The 24570-nt window shown below is 33.8% G+C and overlaps 1 protein-coding gene across 1 annotated transcript; it reads left to right on the top strand.

The window, feature by feature from the left end:
- Nucleotides 1-692: 692 nt before the first annotated feature.
- Nucleotides 693-8650, top strand: LOC143228135 (thyrostimulin beta-5 subunit-like). The gene is made up of 3 exons (XM_076459451.1): nucleotides 693-791; nucleotides 5436-5658; nucleotides 8359-8650. The coding sequence occupies exons 2-3, from the start codon at nucleotides 5461-5463 to the stop codon at nucleotides 8578-8580; spliced, it is 420 nt and encodes a 139-aa protein (XP_076315566.1). The 5' UTR covers nucleotides 693-791; nucleotides 5436-5460; the 3' UTR covers nucleotides 8581-8650.
- Nucleotides 8651-24570: the final 15920 nt, after the last annotated feature.

Genomic DNA, 24570 nt, shown 5'->3' with positions numbered 1-24570 from the left:
AAACATCATATATTTGATACATCTCGACATTTAATTAACTTTTAAACCCAAATTATCACTTATCTCAGTTAATTGTAATACGTAACATAACAAATTTGAAGGTCGTCCATGATACATCAAAATACGCAACAAGTTATGTTTGAAATTCTAAGACAAACAAACAAATTGCCAATGATTTTCTTATTATTTCCCACATATTCAGGTATTGAGCACGACCTGTTAATTGGTATGCTTTACTCTGGATCTGAGATTTTGTAATTCGCGTCCAATTAGCGCCAATAAGAAATCGCTCTCCGAACTTTGGACTGTGAGTGCGTTATAAATGTAACAGTTAAATAACATTATACGGTACAGCAAGAATTAGCAGTGGGTGTTGTAAGATTACTACATCACATCTAGTCTATCACTTCAAAATTAAGGACGGCTAACGCATATGTCCCTGTAGTTTTTGTGTGAAATTCAACTTTGTCTTTAAGTAATTTTATGCTTTCATAATTAGAAGACGTACTTCCAAGTTTGTAGCTTTTACAATATCATTTGACAATGTTTATTGTTAACTTCATCATTGTAATATAAAAACGAAATCATGGACACAATTTGTTGTAAGGACATCTACCAATCAAAGAATCGCTATTAATTTACACTGAAACAGACTTTCTGTAGATATAAGTAACTCTAAGATTGCGCTGTCTGAACAAACCGTTTTTTGTGCGCAGCTTATAGATGTGGGATTTCCTTTAGCTCTGAGCTCACAAGTCTGCAGTTGAAAGAAGCTCCCAGACACTACAGTGGTAAGTTCAATTTTATTTATGGAATAGCAGCATACGTCTCTTTTATGAATCCCATATAACAGAATGTTATATGTTAGAAAAAAAAAATACACATTCGTAATGGCTCTTCTTCTATAGAAACTCACATTTATAGAATAGTTAAGGTAATGGATAAAAATGTCCAGTGTTACTTTACATTTGATTATAAAATATGATTGTTTTACTTCCAGAATAAATGTTGTATTAAAAGTAATAAAATACCCATTTATTTTTACATAAAAGAAAACAAATTCATCCTATTTTTTAATATATCGAAATGTTGTAGCTTAAATTAACTTAACTTCCAGCTTAACAATAAATTAAATATGTATTTGTTAACAGGTTGAAACTGGAATACAATTTTTCCGGAGTTTTCCGGTTATGTAATGGTTTTATTTCTTTATATAAGATAGATATTGTCTGTCTGATAAATTACCTTAAACACACATAGTGTTATTTAGTTAATTTCATAAAATTAGGTTCTATAACTATTCACTTATTTTACATATCTTTATTTCGATGCTAAATTCTCTTATCTGCGCATTGCAACGTGTGGAAGTGAAACATATTATTTGTTTTATACTACAGTTTAATAATGCTATCTTCTACATCATAGTTTATTTCAAAGAAGTTTTAAAGATATTTTTATTGTAATACGTAAGTTATTTTTATTAAATTTATATCTTAATAATACAGTTGGCCCGGCATGGCCAGGTGGTTAAAGCACTCGACTCCTAATCTGAGGGTAGCGGGTTCGAATCCCCGTCACACAAACATGTTCGCCCTTTCAGCCGTGGAGGCGTTATAATGTGACGGTCAATCCCACTATTCGTTGGTAAAAGAGTAGCCTAAGCGTTGGGTGATGATGACTAGCTGCCTTTTCTCTCGTCTTTTATGTGCTTATTGACGTTTTTGTAAGATAAGTAAAATTTAACTTATATTCTTAATACATAGCTTCTTGTTAGTATTTAATTACACATTACTTTTTTACCAACGAATAATGGGATTGACCGTCACATTATAACGCCCCCACGGCTGAAAAGGTGAGCATGTTTGGTGTAACGGGTATTCGAACCCGCGACCCTCTGATTACGAGTCGCACTCCTTAACCCACCTGGCCATGCCGGGCCAGCTATATAATAATTCGGTGTAAAACTTAAGCTGAATCCTCAACATTTGTAGACTGTTCTGTGAAAATAAGTTTTCTTTAGGCACTCCCGCTTCCCCCCACATCCAAATTCAGGCATTGGATCTTTAGATCCCAGCCAAGGCAATATTTTTGCCAAGCCCGGAATCGGGCCGTTTTCAATTGATATCTCATCGGGTTTTCGGACATTGGGCTCTGGCCTGGTTTACTTCTCTTGTGTCGCTTTTGTCTCGCTTCCCCTTTTCTCACCCATCATTTTTTATCATGCCCCACCGCACTTCATCCCCTTAAACAAATCAAAGTAAAATACAGGTAAATTCCCAAGCAAAATTAAATAATCTTTCATGTGAGGGGACGAAGAGGAACCACAACGTTCCTGACCACTCCAGTCGGAGAGGAAATTCTTCTGATTTCTCTCTCTCTAAACTAAACCCCTGCCAAGTTCGTTTGCGTTATTTTTTTCTGTAGACTGTAGAGCGAGAAAGCAAAAATAAAGTTTTCTCCTAGCGCCTAGCGCGTAAGGCGTGCGACTCGTAATCCGAGGGTCGCGGGTTCGCGCCCGCGTCGCGCTAAACATGCTCGCCCTCCCAGCCGTGGGGGTGTATAATGTGACGGTCAATCCCACTATTCGTTGGTAAAAGAATAGCCCAAAAGCTGGCGGTGGGTGGTGATGACCAGCTGCCTTCCCTCTAGTCTTACACTGCAAAATTAGGGACGGCTAGCACAGATAGCCCTCGAGTAGCTTTGTGCGAAATTTCCAAAACAAACAAACAAACTTTCTCAGTTAAAAACGCATCGCTTGTTCAAGTGTTCACTTGAATTTCGATTGTGAATGCATGCAACCTTGTGTATAATATCTTTCTTTTTTGGAAGTAAAAATAGCTGATGTCTGAGGAACACAGTTTCTGTCAAATGTCCCGTTATTGGTCATTTGGTACTCGTAGTATTCTGAAGAAAATTAAAATTAGTCTAGAAATACCACAACAGTTTAATATAGAATTCTTATACTTACTATATAATACGAAGTTTTCTGTACAAGTTTGACTGTGATTTTTTTCTATGTGTAGATCCTTGTTCTTATACTTGAATAAATCACTTGGTTTCTATACAATACACAAGCTGCTTAATTTAATAACTGTACAATATCTGATTACAATATTTCAGTTTACTTGTAAACAACATGATTCCTATATACATATGTGTGTGTATGTATGTATTAGTTTATCTGTATGATATCTGATTCATATATATATATGTATTAGTTTATCTGTATAATATATGATTACAATATTTATATATATATATATGTATTAGTTTATCTGTATAATATCAGATTACAGTATTTATATATATATGTATTAGTTTATCTGTATAATATATGATTCATATATATATATATGTATGTATGTATTAGTTTATCTGTATAATATATGATTCATATATATATATATGTATGTATGTATTAGTTTATCTGTATAATATCAGATTACAATATTTATATATATATATATGTATTAGTTTATCTGTATAATATCTGATTACAGTATTTATATATATATATATATGTATTAGTTTATCTGTATAATATCTGATTCATATATACATGTATACATTAATTTATCTGTGTAATATCTGATTCATATTTCTACAAACACCACAGTTAAACTGTATCTTTTCTAAATTTAACTCTGTGCTTATTATCTTAGAAGTATGTGTACGTTTAGAATGGATCATGATCTTGCTGTTAAAGTAAAACATCATATTAGAAGAAACATGTCTAGCTGTAACATATCTTCACAGATGATAGTGTTGGTGAGATACTGTAACACATCTTCACAGATGATAGTGTTGGTGAGATACTGTAACATATCTTCACAGATGATAGTGTTGGTGAGATACTGTAACATATTTTCACAGATGATAGTGTTGGTGAGATACTGTAACATATTTTCACAGATGATAGTGTTGGTGAGATACTGTAACATATCTTCACAGATGATGTGTTGGTAAGATACTGTAACATATCTTCACAGATGATAGTGTTGGTAAGATACTGTAACATATCTTCACAGATGATAGTGTTGGTGAGATACTGTAACATATCTTCACAGATGATAGTGTTGGTGAGATACTGTAACATATTTTCACAGATGATAGTGTTGGTGAGATACTGTAACATATTTTCACAGATGATAGTGTTGGTGAGATACTGTAACATATCTTCACAGATGATAGTGTTGGTAAGATACTGTAACATATCTTCACAGATGATGTGTTGGTAAGATACTGTAACATATCTTCACAGATGATGTGTTGGTAAGATACTGTAACATATCTTCACAGATGATAGTGTTGGTGAGATACTGTAACATATCTTCACAGATGATAGTGTTGGTAAGATACTGTAACATATCTTCACAGATGATGTGTTGGTAAGATACTGTAACATATCTTCACAGATGATAGTGTTGGTGAGATACTGTAACATATCTTCACAGATGATAGTGTTGGTGAGATACTGTAACATATTTTCACAGATGATAGTGTTGGTGAGATACTGTAACATATTTTCACAGATGATAGTGTTGGTGAGATACTGTAACATATCTTCACAGATGATAGTGTTGGTAAGATACTGTAACATATCTTCACAGATGATGTGTTGGTAAGATACTGTAACATATCTTCACAGATGATGTGTTGGTAAGATACTGTAACATATCTTCACAGATGATAGTGTTGGTGAGATACTGTAACATATTTTCACAGATGATAGTGTTGGTGAGATACTGTAACATATCTTCACAGATGATAGTGTTGGTAAGATACTGTAACATATCTTCACAGATGATGTGTTGGTAAGATACTGTAACATATCTTCACAGATGGCAGTATTGGTAAAGTATCTCCACTCTAACGTACCTTTACAGATAGCAGTGCTAGTATGGTATCTCCACTGTAACACATGCTCACATATGGTGTATTGGTAAGGTATTTCCACTGTAACATATCTTCACAGATGGTGTGTTGATAAGGTATCCCCACTGTAACATGTCTTCATTAATCTTGTGTTGAATTAGGTCCTCACGAGGCGATTTCTTCAGTTTCCTCCTTTCTCCTCATGTATAATCTAAAAGTGTAAAGGGACAGAATCTTTGTTTTCTTTTTCACTTGATGATAAAATAAGTGAACATTATTAAAACAAAAGCCGTAGACTTTCATGGTAGAATAACATGATGGTTCATCGTTAGTGGACATTTTGAAACAGATCCACTTTGAATGAATGTACAAGTAGAGCATTCACCTTGTCTGTTTAACAAATAAACAGTACATTGTCGACAGTTAAACGTTATCGATTCCAAAAGCTCTGTTCTTATAAACATGTTTCTTAATTAGCATTTTACATTTATTACTATTTTTTTATTTTTCTATCAATGAAATTCGAACTTATATTTATTAAACTATTTATTTTATTTCAGCATTTCGAGTTATAAGGGAGAAAAAATGATATTGGTATGTTTACCAACGCTGATTTTGTGGCTGCACTTATCGGTAGCGTCTGCAGTTAAAAGCGCCGAGTCAACTCTAGCTTGTCACAAACGAGAGTACACTTTCAAAGCCACGAGAACTGACAGTAATGGACACCAGTGTTGGGATTATTTGAATACAATGTCTTGTTGGGGGCGATGCGATTCCGGAGAGGCAAGTTTCAATAATTAATGTTGATTTTGTTTTTTTTGGTTTTTTAATTTCGCACAGAGCTACTCGAGGGCTATCTGTGCTAGCCGCCCCTAATTTAGCAGTGTAAGACTAGAGGGAAGGCAGCTAGTCATCACCACCCACCGCCAACTCTTGGGCTACTCTTTTACCAACGAATAGTGGGATTGACCGTCACATTATAGCGCCCCACGGCTGAAAGGGCGAGCATGTTTGGTTCAACTGGGATTCGAACCCGCGACCCTCGGATTACGAGTCGCACGCCTTACGCGCTTGGCCATGCCAGGCCATTAATGTTGATATTACGCGTAATTTAAAAAAGAGACCTGACCACTAGCGTTAAGTCTTATCGCTCAACTAAGAGTGTTTGAAATATAAATAAAGAAGTCTATTATTCTATTTGCTCACTTCTATAAATATATAAATAAGTATTTATTTTTATAAATATAAATAGCGTAAAACAGCATAAAAATGAGTGTTATTTAAATATAGTTTATTGAAACAGGTTAATTCTTTACATTTATGTTTTGCTTATCTAAACTTATATCCGTTAAACAATATTTACGCAAAAGCTATCACATGATTCAATCACAGTTAGTATACGCGTGTGTGTGTACGTTTTATTATAGCAAAACCATAACGAGCTATCTACTGTATCCACCGAGGGAATCGAACCCCTGATTTTAGAGTTGTAAATCCGATGACTTACTGCTGTCCCAGCAGGTGATTCACAATTAGTAGTGGTTCGGCTTGGCCAGGTGGTTAGGGCGCTTGACTCGCAATCTCAGAGTCGCGGGTTTGAATCAACGTCACAGTACCAAACATCCTTGCCCTTTCAGCCGTGGGGGCGTTATATGTTACAGTTAATTTCACTGTTTGTTGGTAAGAGAGTAGAGCCAAAGTTGGCGGTGGGTGGTGATTATTAGCTGCTTTCCCTCTAGTCTTACACTGCTAAATTAAGTACGGCTAGCGTAGATAGTCCTCGTGTAGCTTTGCGCGAAATTCAAAACAAACAAACAAACACAGTCAGTAAATTCAACGTTACTAGTCTCAATCTGTATAAGAACTTTGATAGAGGTTTTCCTTTTAGAGAAACTAGATATTGCTAATATAGAAATAAACAATTAATCAAAGAACTGGATAAGTTGTGCTTAGATGAAAAACAGTGCACTGTGTCAACTAAATTTAAAGAATGTGGTAATAACGACAATGCACTTAATTGTTAAACAACGTAGAATGTTGCAAATATTTTGCACAGTGTAACCTTATAAGCAGTGTAAAACTATCAATTTACGTTGAATGTACCGTAATAACTAATGAATAATTACACTCGCCGAAATTAAAAATCAAACTGTGACAGTTACATTCATAGAGTTAACTGAAAGTAAAGTTTCCAACAAAAATGTAATTTCTCGTAGGAATTGTTTGTTTAACAACTCGCACCAAACTAGAGTATTATCTTTACTACACAAACAATACCGTTTACTTATCTTCTCGTTTGTTAGTAAGCGATTTGGATTGATTGTTTACTTGTTTGTAATTAAGCACAAAATTACACAATGGGTATCGAGAAATAGTTTCTAGAATTGTAAGTTCGCATGCTTACCGCTATGTCACTGGAAGGAAGGGTCATTGAGTCTGAAGATGTGATATTCGTTGCAACAGGAAGCGTGAAAATTGTATTCAGACGATATCATAAAGTGGTTTTCCTTAAGTAAGTTTATTTAACGAGTTAATTTGTCAACAATATGAATACGACACAACGTACAGAGCTATTGTTTGCAAGCAAAGCTACACAATGAACTATATTCCCTCTGTACATTGCAAGCAAAGCTACACAATGAACTATATTACATCATGGGTAATCAAGCCACGGATCTCAGCATCTAATTTCTTAAGCTCTTGACCCAGTGAGGGTTTTGTTGGTTTTTTTTATTTTCGCGCTAAGCAACACCATGGCTATTAGTCCCGTACACTAAGATTTCAAGCAAGTTTATATCCTATGGTATTGTATCAGTTTGCAAAGAAAAATATATGTTTCAAACACTACAGTATATTCTAATCAAACGTCCAACGCTTTCCTTCATCATGTTAACGAAGAAGATTATCAATTATTAAAATCACAACCACATTATTCTATCAGTCAACAGAGAAACTTATCTATTATTAAAATCACAACCACATTATTCTATCAGTCAACAGAGAAACTTATCAATTATTAAAATCACAACCACATTATTCTATCAGTCAACAGAGAAACTTATCAATTATTAAAATCACAACCACATTATTCTATCAGTCAACAGAGAAACTTATCAATTATTAAAATCACAATCACATTATTCTATCAGTCAACAGAGAAACTTATCAATTATTAAAATTACAACCACATTGTTTTATCAACCAATAGAAAAATTACCAGTTATTAAAATCACAACCACGTTGTTTTATCAACCAATAAAGAAACTGTTATTAAAATCACAACCGCATTGTTTGTCCAGTCAGCTGAAAAACTAATAGATTATAAGAATCGCTATAATAACATTCAAAACAAATACCCTTCACATGACCTTATCCGTCAACTTTGAACTCATTTCTACATTAGAATAACTACGCTAACATCAAATACAACTATATCTCGCATTGCTCTATCAACTGATATTTTCTATCGTTTCAATCTCTTAGATTGCAGATTGGCGGTTTCCTTACAAGAAGGCTTATCATCCTGTCTGCATGCATAGCAAGAAACAACAACGAAAGGTGAAACTGAAACACTGCGACAAACTCGCTGAAACTCAGCTAGCAGAATACGTCTACTACGAAGCCTTAACTTGTGGCTGTCAGCTGTGTCGCTCTTCGTCGTCAAGCTGTGAGAGTCTGACGTACCAAGGAAACAAAGGCCCGTAGTTTTTGTACCGGGAATATTTAGGAAAATGTAATAGTGATTGTTAGTCCTGGAAATAAACATGAGAAATAATTCTGGTTAAATAAGAATGGCATGAAAAAATTAACGGATACTGGGTAGTGTTTCTACTCCAACTCTTTATGCTTGACATAAATTGTGCTTTTGGGTTAACACACGTGCAGTAGCTACAATTTCTCTGATAAGGGTACAGTGGCTTTAATGTGTGTGTGTATTTTCATATAGCAAAGCCACATCGGGCTATCTGCTGAGCCCACCGAGGGGAATCGAACCCCTGATTTTAGCATTGTAAATCCGGAGACATACCGCTGTACTAGCGGGGCCCCAGTGGCTCTAAAGCTACAGTCAAAGTGTAATAGACAAGTGTTTATTCTTACTGTCAAATCACACAGTGTTAATTGTACTTGTAATGTAAAATGTCTTTAAAACTAAATAGTAAACGAGATTGCTGAATGGTGTAGAACTAGAGGATATTGTTTTAAATAAATGGGATTTCAATGTTTTCTATGATAGTTGAAGGACTAACTCAGTAGAGAGTTTAGGCTGTCGCTGTAATAAAGGACAGTTTGAAACAAAAATCCATCGAAATGAAGCTAAGGATTTTTCCTTGTACTGTCAACAGCATAATATATATGGATTTTAAAGCTGATATTGGTTCACAAGCTTCCAAGTACACCACAAAATCAACAGCTATTTTTTTCTGAGAAAGATAGTGGAATCCAGCAAGAATGTTTAACCACACTTGTCAAGTTCTGCACTACATTTGTCAAGATACTTTTATGTATAAATATAGCTTCAAAGCAGCAGACCTAAAACTTTACATGGTTTTGGGGAGCTGCATAAAAAACATTCACATGGTTGTTTTCTGGAAAACAGCCATTGATAAGAAGCAGAAGCACTTTCAGTTCTAATGTGTTGAACTCAACAATTATTTCCTAGAAAAGAAAATTATAAACGGTCTTCTGTAATCTCAGGCTCGTAATTCAGCCACGTGCTGGAAGACCTTTCTTACACCATACTTATATACGTTATGCAACTATTCAGACGAGAGGTATCGCGCGTAATAAAGACAAAATTAGCGTGCAAACTGCTTTATGGGAAGGGTTAACTAGGTTCCAAACTTGTACAGATACGCTATCAAATATAACCTAACTTGCGAACTTCACGATGGTCGATAAGGTTTAACAGCAACCACGGTTACATTTATAAGCTGATAAAGTTGTGAGTTCTATTTCGAATTACGGACTGGCGTAATTTTTCTGACAAGTTAAAAACTAAAATAAGAGATACCTTTTGAGATACCTAGAACTTCATAAAGTTGAGATAAGTTTTAAGCCTCACTTTCTTCAAATGTTTTTAATGTTCTTATCTCTTCCTCACAGCAGCTTTGTAAATCATTTGAAAACTTTGAACATATTTAAAAGAAAATCCAATCGATAAGCAATTCTTATAAGCCTTAGTTTTGTTAACTGTTATTTGTCAAAACAAGTCTTAGTTTTGTTAACTTGTCAAAACAAGTTATTTGTTAACTGTTAACAAACAAGTCTTAGTTTTGTTAACTGTTACTTGTCAAAACAAGTCTTAGTTTTGTTAACTGTTACTTGTCAAAACAAGTCTTAGTTTTGTTAACTGTTACTTGTCGAAACAAGTCTTAGTTTTGTTAACTGTTACTTGTCGAAACAAGTCTTAGTTTTGTTAACTGTTACTTGTCAAACAAGTCTTAGTTTTGTTAACTGTTATTTGTCAAAACAAGTCTTAGTTTTGTTAACTGTTATTTGTCAAAACTGACTTTTTTTTACTGTAACAAAAGAACTAAAACACTGTTGCTGTTTTTGTACTTCCTATTTTTTGACAACGTATTTTCGGTCAAGAAATAAGTTCTCTTTGTGCTAAGAATGTTAGTCTACTTCATGGATTTCTCTTTATTTGATAATTTTCGTTCCTTTCTCGCTAAAATTTACATTTTATCTGGAATGAAAATTTTCGGTTTCGTTCTCATTCAATTCCAAAATAACTTGTACGTTGATTTATATGATCGTGATGGGTAACTTTGTAACCGAAATCACTAAAAACTTCAAAAAAATTTTATTCAAATCTAACTTAACAAACTAGTTCGTAAAGTATTCATTTTGAGTGATCAAGTTTGTATCCATTTCTTTTTGTAATAAGTAACATGTGGCGTAAGGTTCTTTTTCATAGACTTTGAATCATAAATGAAAGAATGATTACCTTGAAAGTATTCACTAAGTATGAAGCAACTAGTTTTTTTCCCCTCTCTCTCTCTTATTCTCTATCTCTCCAAACCAACGAGCAGACAAACTGCTATAACTTGCTTGCTGTGTTGGACGTAAGAGGTCGTTGTAAATGGTTACTATGGTAACGTTAGGGTTTTATTACTTACATAGGCTAATTCTTTCTCGAACACTAATCAAATTTCAGAACATATCGTCATAACTTCCAATTCTCACAAACTTCAGCAGATCGATTCTAACGATAACGTTCTATGTCGCACTGTAAGTGTACATTAATCGTCTGACAACTGCAATTCTTTAAGACATATACCTCTGGTGATAAATATAGTAACGTCGACGTTCTCCACATTTGAATAGACGCTAACTGCACTTCAAGTAAAGAAGTAAAACGGTCAATAAATTCCTTCGTCTTCCAGTTTTTTATTCACAATCTTTTCTGTTGATTTCGTGACGAAAATAGGTAACCTTTCAAAGAGTCTATAATAAAATTGCTCAGATATAAAGGTTCAACTAAATATAAATAAGTTAAATACGCAGTTTTTTTTAATATTTTATGAAATAAATTAAAATATGCTCAAGAATAAATTAGTTTAAGTATACGAAATATAATTCTTTTGTCACTAACAACAGATCCAGGACAATGACTCGTGTCAAAAATTATATACGTTTGTACGTCAACTGAAATCCTGAAAACCTGCTAGCTAAAAAAATGTGTTTTGATTCTGTACGTTTCCACCATTCACAACATCTGGGGCTAACTAGTTGTCACAAGCTAAGATTGGAAAGGTGTATGAGAACCTTACTCATAAGTAATTAGTTATTGGTTCTGTATGTTTCCACCATTCACAACATCTGGGGCTACCTAGTTGTCATAAGCTAAAATTGGAAAGGTGTATATGAACTTTACTCAGAAGTACCTAGGTGGTATACAGAAATTAGGAATATCTGTGTGATCTTTATTTAAAAGTATCCAGTTGATTTGACTAGAAAAGAATGTGTGAACGTATAACCATAAAAAAGAAACAAAATTATGTAAAAAAATTATTTCCGCCAGGAGGTATGCCAATAAGATGAACTATTCCGAAGAAGATACAAATTTCAATTTACATTGACTAGAAAATACACTTTTGAAGTCAATATTGACTAATAATAAAATTATTAGATCAAACGAACGAACCTAATCGTAATAATTTAATTTGACAGCCAAAAACAGGTGCTATGACCTAATCGTCTTAAGCAAATTCGCGTTGACCTTAAACCTGAGATTAACTTAGCGTACGTTATCAAAACTGTATTGTGTTAATAAAACTTCAAACACAAAACAACATAAGTAAAACAACAATAAAGAAGAAGGACATTAAGTCGTGTTAGAGGTTTTCTGTATCTATTTTAGTGACCTGTACCACCATCATTAGAAGGAAAATGTTACAATAAGAGACAACTTATATGTTTTTCCAGAATGACTTTTTGAGCTCGTGTACAGACGTGGATTGCTATTGATTTAGCTTTACACTCTTTATATCAGCTTAAAACTTGTTTAGTTATACATTAAACTAAGTTTAATTGAAATTAAAGAAGTTATCTAAATTTAATTAATACTTAGTTTTAAGTGTAACGAAACAGGCACGTTCGTATCCAATGTACGAGTATAAATTACATTTCTAATGTTTATATTATATACAACTTGTAATTCAGTTAAAATAAAAACGTGGGTTCAGACTTTGCATGCCCAGTGGTTATGGCACTCGACTCGTAATCCGAGGGTCGTGGGTTCGAATGCCCGTCGCACCAAACATTCTCGCCTTTTCAGTCGTAAGGGCGTTATACGTAACGGTCAATCCCACTATTCGTTGGTAACAGAATATTTGGCGATAAGTAGTGATGACTAGCTGGCTTCCCTCTAGTCTTACACTGCTAAATATAGGGACGGCTAGCACAGATAGCCCTCGTGTAACTTTGCGCAAAATTCAAACCAAACCAAATGAGACTTTGTGAACCAACGAAATAAGGCACAATAAAAATCGATAGTAAATAATGTTGTATCCATGGATTTTCCTGTATATCTTTAAACTGTACTGTTATTGTAGTAGCTGAATCTATCTAACCCTTATTTCCTTTAATATTATAAAAGTAGATCAAACCAGAAGCAGAGAAAACAGTTGACGTAAAATATGGTACAACGTTCTCAGTTTTCAGACTCTACCGTTCACAACAGAGTGAGTGAAGTGTGTCGAGATCGTCTTACGTTTCGTTTTAACGTTTCAGTTATGCATAAAGCAAATCCAAGGAACGGCTGACTGCTTTACACTACGCTTCTCTTCAATAGAAAATCTAATTTTCTTTAATCACCTTATTTAATGAAAAAGTATATTTTAATAAACTAAACCGGATTCAACTCCCTGTAAATGTAGGCTTACAGTACAAACGGCATGATATCTATCTTTATCAGAAGTTTGTCAGCGAAAGAAAAGAAAAACAAATGTTTCAAGATATTAAATTTTGAATACTGTAGTCCTTTCAATAAAAGGTTTTCTATTCAAATAATAAACATTTCAAAATACACTGCTCAAAAAAAATTAAAGGAACAAGTACATGTTTCAGTTTATTTTTGTCATAACTAAATTTATGTATGAAAACATATCTGTTCGTCTACAAATGTATTTTTTAAGCTTGCGAGTGAAGCTTGAAGCAACGTAAACGAAACTCACCTCACTCAAGAATAATACAAGTCAAGGTATCCTATATAAGGTTGTTACGTGAAACTATACATTCCTCATTAATTCTCGAAACAAATACCGACATGGATCTTTTACTGCTCCTTTTGTGTGCCTGCATCTTGTGTACTCAAATAGTCAGGGGCCAATTGACAAAGAACGAGATAGCCAGGGCGGTCAAGATGTTGGAGGATGGCCAGACCCAAAGGAGAATGGTGTGTCACCAAGCGTCATCATCGCTTTAGTGCAAAGGCTCCTGAATTTTTTAGATCCGCGGAGCTTCGATTTCAGAAAGAAAAAACATTCCGGAGCCTTGATAAAGTAAATACACTAAAAATTGAAACAATTGCTTACTAGCACCAGAAAAAGTTTACTTCAAGCTTTTGGAATATAAATTTATTAAAAATGTCGATATTTAAAGACAAAATGTTTACTTCTACTCGTTTAAAATTTTCTGCTTGCAAAATTTATATCAATAAAAGTACAGTATACTTATTTATTCATTTATTAATTGCTCGGATGGACTTGCTTTTGTTCATAAAATAGTTCAATATTTGGAGTTATGGCTGTTACTTGTAAGCACAAATCATATTCAATATTTAGCCTGTTTCTAAATTTGGTATTCGTAGCTGTGTACAGTAAAAATGTTGGCTCACATTTTTACCTATATCAAAGTATTCCATGGCCATTTGAATCCAAAACTGTGTAATTTCTTCCTGCTGACAATTTTGTTTTAGTGTGTTGTCAGTTGAAATTTCTAAAAGTTGTTTTTTTTTTCTTTCAAAAAGAGATGCGTCGCGCTAAACATGCTCGCCCTCCCAGCCGTGGGGGTGTATAATATGACGGTCAATCCCACTATTCGTTGGTAAAAGAGTAGCCCAAGAGTTGGCGGTGGGTGGTGATGACTAGCTGCCTTCCCTCTAGTCTTACACTGCTAAATTAGGGACGGCTAGCACAGATAGCCCTCGAGTAGCTTTGTGCGAAATTCCAAAACAAACAAACAAACAATTCTCTTTCAAAAACAAATCGTTAGTACTTGCAGAGTCAACAAAGGGATTTTGAACCCACAGTGTTTTTTTTCTAAATACGGAGAGAAGCATGTGCTGCAAGATAGAAAGTTTTGTATCTTCACTTAAGGAACTTTTATTCACAAGTAAAAAATCACCGAGATTTTCGAATCAATTAAGTTCTTCCATAAGTTTTAGCTCATGTTGCGTGTGTTTTTCTTATAGCAAAGCCACATCTGGCTATCTACCGAGCCCACAGGGGAATCAGACCCCTAATTTTAGCGTTGTAAATCCGTAGACTTACCGCCGTACTAGCAGGGGGCAACTCATGTTGAAGCGCATCCATTTTACTCTGAGCTTTGAAGTACGTTACCCTGGTACCCTGCATTGTAGCATTTACTTCATTCAGATAAGCAAATACGTTCGAAAGCTAAGCCACTTTCTATATCTAGCAATCGTCTCTTAATTTGTATGCAAGTTCAAAATGGCATTCAGATGAAAAAAAAACCTATCTCCTCACGCAGTTCGTAAAATCGAGCAAGCACTTTTCCCCGAGAAAGCCATCGGAATTCAGTGTGAAGCAGCAACTTTTTATGCAAACTTCCCATATCCTCACAGTGTAAACTGCAGATCCTCACATTGAGTGGTCTTGATTTTATAAAATTAACTATTTTTATGACATCACCCAATACCTCTTTTATGTTTTCTGGCATTCGTTTCTTTGCAAGTGCATGACGATGAAGACAGCAGTGGATACTCTCGATGTCCGGGTTTTTCCACTTTATGCGTGCCACAGCGCCTGAAAATTTTCCAATCATAGCTGCAGCCCTATTTTAATTGTCCAATTAAACTACAACGAGTCTAACGCAACCTAACAATTACCAATTATAATTTCATAAATATAATTATACTTCATATAAATATACTTTGAAATTGAAACAATTGACACTGCATCTAATTGCATCACAATGTTTCAAATTTAGACAAGTCAGCTATGACGTCATGTTTCATTTTGTTTCATTTCGTTCGAGATTTAGCCGCTAATCCAGATCTGGCTTTTAAAAGATAGTTGGCATCACTACCCAAGGCTGACTGATGTTTCATACGAAAATTACTAGGCTATCTTGCATCTCCAATGACGCATGCGATGTTGAGATGGTGCTATATCTACTAGCAACCAGTAGTGCCACTGTCGGAGTTAATTGAGATTGTACTAACACTTTCACCGCGAGAACTTCCCTTAATCTAAATAAGATTGTCTGACGTTAGGCAAAATAAAATGTTAAATGGTCCAATACGAGGTAAACGTGCTACATTAATGATATATTTTACTTTTTTACTTTTTAATACGTCGTATTTTGATTCAATTTTAGGAAAAAAATATTGAGATTCTAAAGTTTCCTCGCGGGTTCTGCGGAGCATAGTTTGAAAAGAAAAGAAACATGGATTAGTGTCTTTCTGTTTTTGGAATCTTTTTTCACTAGACCATATTTTGAGGCCTATCTTTGTTTGGCTAACTATAGTGTTGACTCGGCATGGCCAGGTGGTTAAGGCACTCGACTCGTAATCTGAACGTCACGGGTTCGAATCTCCGTCACCCTTTCAGCCATGCGGGCGTTATAACGTTACGATCAATCCCACTATTCGTTAGTAAAAAAATTACTCACGAGTGGGCGGTGGGTGGTGACGACTATTTACCTTCCCTCTAGTCTTACACTGCAAAATTAGGGACGGCAAGTGCAGATAACCCTCGAGTAGTTTTGAACGAAATTCAAAACAAAGTATCGTGTTATTTTTGCTTTGAAAATACTATAATGTTAATGATTTTAATTAACTGACAAATATTCCGTTGTCATTCAGCAAACTTTCATACATGCATTGTATACACATCATTGTGTTTGACTCATGGATTTAGTATAACCTAAGACTAAGGCAACAACAAATATAAGCATTCTTTCTTTTGAACTTTTTTAGTATTGGATTTGTTACTTGTGATCAACACTGAGTTTTAAGTGTTTTTAATATGATATTACAGACGAGGCGCTGCTTCATTATAGGCAATAGTGTAAAACATCTTCGTTTATTAATATTGTTTAATAAATTGTTAATCTTGAATTGATATAAGTATCCTTAAAACCAAGTTAAAAGTAAATTATGGAGTTAATTCAAAACTTACCAATCATTACTTCTTTTAATGTAACAAATAAAACATGGTAGCATCCAATATACAAAGATTGCATATTTATTTTTTATTTGTTTTATTTTCTCTTACAATAAGAACAATTTATTCAACCAAATTAATAGGTTTAAAGAAAAACAAGCTTGTAATTCAGTCATAATAAATTATTTAAGATTAGATTTTAATGAATAGGATATTTTTAAACCATTTATTATCTAAGCCTTTGTAAAACTTTTTGAAATGTATGTATTTAATTGTGTTTGAATAAAGATACAAAATAACGAATATTCATCGTAATTTAACTTTCATTTGAACAATGTTTGATGTTCAAACTATAATACATCTCAATTTGTAATATATGATAAGAAAATAAGTTCATTATTTTTTGTGTTCTTGAAACAATAAATCGATCGATAGCAAAAGCCAATGCTGAAACTAATCATTTAAAATTGATAAACTGAGAAGGATAAAACTGACCTGTATCGTTACGATAATAGTTATTAGACTTACACCAATATGTTTACCACTGGGCAAGTTTTGGACTTTGGATGATAAGAAGTAGTTGAATGTATTTTCTATTTTGAAGACAAAAACATCTAAAGATAATGCCGTATTTTTTTCGATATTTCATACTTTAAACAAAAAAAAATATATAAAATAACAACAATAAAATCACTTAAGTCATTCATTATCTGTCAGTATTTCCACATTTAGATTTTGTTATGCTGTTAAACGAAATATAAAATCGTAATTGGAAGATGAAACGATGCAAGTAGTGTTAAGTCCTCGTTTTACCATGTGATCACATTTAAGAAAACATATACAAAAAAAAAATCGTGATCCAGTCAGTTTCAAGTGTAAAAGATAAAACAGAGACAAAAACTGAACTTCAGGAGCTTCCAGGATGACCTCTTAATGTAGCTTTAAACTTAATTTTAGAAGGAGCTTCCACAGTGACATCTTCCACTGAGGCTTAAGAAGATATTTGACTCTCTTTAGATAGCCAAATGCCTCGTCATCTAACTAAAATAAAGGGGGGAAATGTCAAAGCCAGTTCCCTTGGCTGTGGTTTCGCTAGATAGTAGATAGGGACACTGGAAATCTCGTCAATCCATTCATATACGTCACTTAGATGACGAGACATTTGGCTACCTTAAGAGAGTCACAGAGACATCTTCCATTGAGGTTCAAGCAGAGGTTTGAGTGTGACATCTTTCTTAGCTTTAAGAAGAGAAAATATAGTTACATACTCTTATAGGTCACTAAATGATGTCATTATGAAATGCTTTCTTAAAGCTCACTACAAGATGATATTTTACTGTGATGAAGGGAACTGTTAACAGGACTCGTCTAGTAAAGTATACGAGCAGTTTATAGTGTGACATCACGTTGTGAGTTTTACGAGAAACTTCTAGTGTAATAACTTCTAATGAACTTTAAGAGGATATTCAACTGTGACATAGTTCATTTTCTTTTAATAGCGTGAAATCTTCCACTGGCTTTGAAGTAGAAATTCTCGCGTGACGTCATCAGTAAGCTTGAGGTATAAAATCCAGTGTGACATCTGTTTTTAATTTTTAAGTGGAAACCCTAGCATGACATCTTCTAATGATCTCTAAGTAGAAATTTTCGCTTGACATTATCTAGTAAATTTAAGAGAAGATTCCAACATAACGTCATCTAGAGAACTTTAAGAGGGGTTGCTTGCGTGACATTTTCATTTGATCTTTAAGAAAAAAGATATTTCATTGTGATGTGTGTTTTTTTTCTTTTACTATTTCTCTTCATTTAATCCGAAGAAAATAAGACAAAATAAGAAAGGCCTACTTTGGAATTTTTAGCTTTGTTTTATATCGTAAATTTAATCCTACAGTGACAGTACAAAAGAAAATAACTGATGTATCACTAGGAAGTAAGCTTGCGTTTTGTTCCATTAAAACACATCTTCATCGTTTATTATAGTGAAATAATAATAATTTACCTTAATAAAATATCATACCACAATAATATTAGAATTTCAACTGTTGCATATAAGAAAGTTTTCAGCCATCTGTTTAACGGGACTTTTTTATGTTTCTTAAATACGCATTTTCAGTTTATAGAATTTGTTGTTAGTGTAAAGTTTTTACAAAGATCGTTGTAGTTTTAACCAAGTATATAACTGCTATGGTGCGAATGCCTTTAGCTGGCGAAAAATAATTATAATAAATATATTTTATGAGAAATACAGTTTATTATATTAATTATTACTGCTAATTTTCTGTTCATTGTTTTCTGAAGAGCGTTTTCTATTATAAATAAATCGCTATTAATTTAGGTTCCAACTTGATATTTTTATAAAGTATTTATATTATTTTATTTAATCGAAATGATTTTTTATTAAACAAATTTTATCAATTGAAATGCCTGTTCATACTCTTTATCGTTGAGAGAAGGATACCCCGGAACTATGTGCTGCCATCTAAGGAATATAAATGAACTGTAGCCTCTTTTTGTTGGATATCAGAAGTTTCTGTTTTAAGATAAAGCAAATTTCAAATACATTTTAATTGATGATTATAGAAACTTTGTTTTAAATAAAATGAGCAAATAATGAACTTAAAGCTTGGATGAATTTAGCTATTTTTATTTTATTTTAATATTTTTTCAGTAATTTCTTGTTTTTTAAATTGTTTTGTTCCACTTTCAAGTGGCGGGGCCTGGAATGGCCAAGCGTGTTAAGACGTGCAACTCATAATCTGAGGGTCGCGGATTCGCATCCCCGTCGCGCCAAACATGCTCTCCCTTTAGCCATGGAGGCGTTATAATGTTCCGACCAATCCCCCTATTCGTTGGTAAAAGAGTAGCCCAAGAGTTGGCGGTGGGTGGTGATGAGTAGCTACCTTCCCTCTAGCCTTACACTGCTAAATTATGGACGGCTAGCACAGATAGCCATCGAGTAGCTTTGTGTGAAATTTAAAAAATAAACAATCTCAAGTGGTAAAAAAATTAAAGAATAGACTCCTATTTTTTGTTTGTTTGTATAATAGGAATGTAAAACCAAGATAACTGTAGAACAGATATGAAATTAAATGTTAATCAACCATTTCTAAAAGAAGAACAGGTCGATTTGGTAATATTTTCCGCTATTAAAAGCTATTAGCCTATAATTACGGTAAATATATTCTATGTTCAAATTTATATTTGAAAGTAAAAAAAAAAAATCAAGAGCCCTCTATGTTAACATTGCTCTAAAAAGGCATAGTGTTTCATTAATTGTTCTTTTGGAAATGCTATGATACCACGATCTGTCTGCGCTCTGTCTACAGCGAGTAATCGAATCTTGTAAGTCTGTAACTTATCGTTTAAACACAGGGGACAACAAGATGAATTTTGTGTTTCTTTATTGCATCGATTCCATTTTAAAATAAATCAGTATGTTTGTTGTTGTTTTCTAAACAGTGTACATTGGAAAAACAAAATAATATCAAATTTAAAATATTATTCATTCACGCTGGAATAAAATGTTTATTTCGTTGATCATTTCGTATAAACTTAAGATCTACTTTGACGTCATTACCAGTAATGCACTTACAACACTGTAGTGTATTGTTTCACATCGTTCGAAAAGAATCCCGGGATGGACAGGTGGTTAGAGGCGCCTCCGCCAAAATTTTAAGGTCACGATTTCGAACTTCCTCCGGCCAAACATGCTTGCCCTTTCAGCCGTGACGGTCATTCACACTATTCGTTGGTAAAAGAGTAGCCCAAGCGCTGGCGATGGGTGGGGATGATTAGCCTTCCCTCCAGTCTTTCGCTGCTAAATTATGGGCAGCTAACGCAGATTACCCTCGTGTAGCTTTGCCCGAAATTGAAGCCAAAGTGTTGAAATAACGAATATGAATATAAATATCATTGTCAAACAAAGTGATTATTATATATTCAAATGCTACTTTGTTTTTAGCGTACTGTACCAGTAATGTATAGCATACAGGTGTTTAAACAATGGGAAAGAACATCATTAAAACATTTTTAAAAATTAGATAAATATTTTGTAAGTAACATATCATTATACAGCAGGATGTTACTGCTGTATACCTACCTCAACGAAGAAATCGTCGACGATACGTTCAGCTACAAGAACGTCTTGCAACTTGGTTGTTGCTCGACGGGTGAGCCTCAAGACTGTGGTAGATTTTTTTTTTTGTGGTGTTAGCTGGAATATTCGCCCTTATTGTGAATATTCAAAACGCTGAATATACATGTAATGACACAATATTATGTAAGGTGTTTTCAATCTGTACATGATAAGTATTGTCAATAAATGACTGGATTAAATGTTTTTGTTCTATTACCTTACTTCATTATTTATTATTAAAAATACATTCTTAAAATGTGTTATCTTTTTTTGCACACTAGTGTATGTGTGGTGCCATCACACAATTTGTGTTGTCAATGTGTAGAAGTCATGTATTGTCAGTTAATAACTGATTTAAAATATTTTTGTTTCATTAATTTAATTATATATGGTATTTAAATAAAATGTAACTTTTTTCTTGTGACTTTATTTCCTTTCACCATTTTGCATATGTGGTGTTTTTAGCGCAGAAATGAACTTAATCTAGTTGAGCTTTGACCGTGAAGGTGTTTCAACCTGTCTAATAAAGAATAATCTAAAATTCTTGGTGGATACTTTTAGAGGTTTAGAGGTAAGTTTTCTGCATATTTCAAACTATATTAACCTTATTCAGATTTGCTTTTGTTACTTTGCTTATACTAGAGATTATAAATAAAATAGACTGCAAGACAGTGTGGGTGTTACACCATTTTAAGGTTACCGGAAATCTAGGGTTAACATACATTGTGGGTTGCATATGAACGTAAATTTAAAAATATAAGTCAACCGGAAATAATTTGCACAGGATAGACGTAAGCTGAATTTTAAATTTTTAATTCGAAACTTTTGGACAAAAATTAAGCTTTAAAGAAATATATTATTTCTATCTTTTAACTTTAACTACATAAATCGTAATTTAAACTTTTGTTATTAAAATATACACATTCAAAAACAAGTTTTTTGCGTTCCCCCTGTTTTTGAGAAATCCTTGAGAAAATCTCGAAATTCGTTGTCCATAAAATATGCGTTTCTCCTTGAAGTTAGGGTTAAAAGAACTGTTTATGAAGCTAATGTTAGTCTAACATATATTTTCGATTTATCTACATATAACATAATATTAAATAGCTACGAGCTAGTGTAAAGGGCGAAACAGTAGAATAAAACCAATTTATTTAAATGTTTTTAAGCCATCACAATTTTATGTTGGAATTTCGTTCCAACTATGTTGAAATCTGAAAATTGCTTAGTTATTTACCTCAAGACTCATATAAATGCCATTGCTTTCATTCTTTATAAAAGTTACTGGGCCAATGTATTTTGATACTTTTTTTTTATTCGTACATCTATTATTCATTATTATGTTCATTTACCGTAATGTAAACTGTTTAGAGGATTAAAGTACTGGACCAGGTCTTATGAGATACGTTAAGGGAATTCGCCACTGCCATATTTGCTGCCACAATTTTCCCAGGACATCACTGTAATAGCACAAGTAAAGCAATATCCAGCACATAAATACAAGATAAGGCTATTACATACTATACATCAGAATACTGTGAAAATATTAGGTAATGTGCATGCACACTTCAAATGTCCCAGTTTATAGTAGGTTGTTACTGACTCACAGATGTGTTTTGGTTTTATGTTAGTATTAATAAACTTTACACAGATGATTAATTAAGACAAGTAATACGTGATTTTGAAATGCACTTGCACTTATTTATCTATATATATAGTGACCAAATGTCTGCTTCTCTGTAATCCTTTGTATCTTCTGAAAGGGTAATCGTAGAAAAATATGTATCAAAATGCTTCTTTTCTAGAGTACATTACAGGAAAATTGATAAACTTTTGCAATTTCTAAAATTTCACATCAATATCAATATCGATTCGTTAGTCTTCATATTTGAAAGGATTAGATAATGTGTAATTTCACACCAATAAGCCCAGAATGGCCAGGTGGTTAAGGCACTCGATTCGTAATTTGGAGATCGCAAGCTCGAATTTCCATCACACCAAACATGCTTGTCCTTTCAGCCGTGGAGGCGTTATAATGTTCCGACCAATCCCACTATTCGTTGGTAAAATAGTAGCCCAAGAGTAGGTGGTGGTGGTGATGATTATCTGCCTTCCCTCTAGTCTTACATTGCTAAATTAGGGACGGCTAGCGCAGATATCCCTCGAGTAGCTTTACGCGAAACTCAAACCAAATCACACCAATAAAGGAACAAACAAAGGTATTGCTACAAGAACCTGGCAGGCATAGGTATTTTTCAGCCCGGCATGGCACGTGTTAAGGCGTATGACTCGTAATCTGAGGGTCGCGGGTTCGCATCCCCGTCGCGCCAAACATGCTCGCCCTTTCAGTCGTGGGGGCGTTATAATGTGACGGTCAATCCCACTATTCGTTTGTTTAAAATGTAATTAACACGTTTTAACAAAATGATCAATTTGTAATAAATAATAACGTCGCTAGAGTTAAATGCTCTATCAGCAAGGTGCGTTGAATAATCTGTTGTTGTTCTGAAAGACATCACTGATATATGTCATAAGTTATCATAGTAACGCTAAATAATTGAAACTGGAAAAAACTGGAATTCTTTCCAGACAATCCATTTAGTTTATCCTCTTATATTAAGTTAATAAGCATGCAATCACTCTCTCTGAGTAGCGTAAGAAACAGGTCATCGCCTGAAAGACCCACGATAGGAAATCGCTTACATGCCGTTGTTATAGAAAGCTTGATTTCACCCAGACGTTGTGTATAAACTATCGTCTGTAGAAATTTGTTGACGTCAGTAAAATCGTTGATTTCATCCAATCAGATAAAATACAGTTGAGCGAAAAATTGCTAATATTTAATTATATAATAAAGATCCTTGATACAAATACCGTTTGATTATATTACAAGCTGGTGTCACTAATGATTGATTTTGACTGGAATGCTTCGAACTCGGGAAGAAAAATATGTAGCAAGGGATAATACTCAGTTGTTGTTTCTCTGTTAAAAGTAAATGTAAATATAATTAATTTCAGTTTATCCTTAATTGTATTAAATATTATTGTAAGCTCCTTTTCGATATAGGTAACAGCTTTGTAAATGTATTCGTTTATTTTCTAACACAAAGCTATACAATAGACAGTTCCCACAGCTGGTATCGAAACCTAGTTTTATCGTTATAAACTCCCCTGGCTTACCATCGAACCGTCGTTGGATATTGTACACACGAATGTATTGTAGAAACAACTCTTTTAAGAAAATCAGATAGAGCTTTCAATTTCGGAACTGGCGAGTTGGTTTTGAATCTGCATGAGCTACCGTCAAATATTTCCTATATTTTAAGCTGTAAATGGGTTATAAGAGTGACAGTTGTCAACTGTTCAGCAGTTAACAATTAAGGATGGCGGCAGGTAGCCTTCCTTAGTATACCGATAAATACGACTTAAGCTAAATCTTATGGCAAAATAGCTTTTATGGCCCTGAACACTGTCACCATACAACAACAAAGAAGGGGTCCCGCATCAGAGGACAAGGAGGAAAAATCAGCTATTTGCAGCAGTTAACAATTTATATAATAACGATAGTACAGTATCGTTCATTGCATTGAATTTTGGTTTCTGTTCCAACCTATTCCTTCTCTCATAACTAGTCAAATAGTTTCTCGATAACAAATCTTTCCTCTAGGATCAATAACTGCACATATTCCAATAAATGTTTTGCTGAGT

This window comes from Tachypleus tridentatus, chromosome 10 (assembly GCF_004210375.1).
Source record: "Tachypleus tridentatus isolate NWPU-2018 chromosome 10, ASM421037v1, whole genome shotgun sequence".
NCBI lineage: Eukaryota > Metazoa > Arthropoda > Merostomata > Xiphosura > Limulidae > Tachypleus > Tachypleus tridentatus.
Note: the sequence above shows the minus strand (reverse complement) of the source record. Positions and strands in the feature narration are given on the sequence as shown.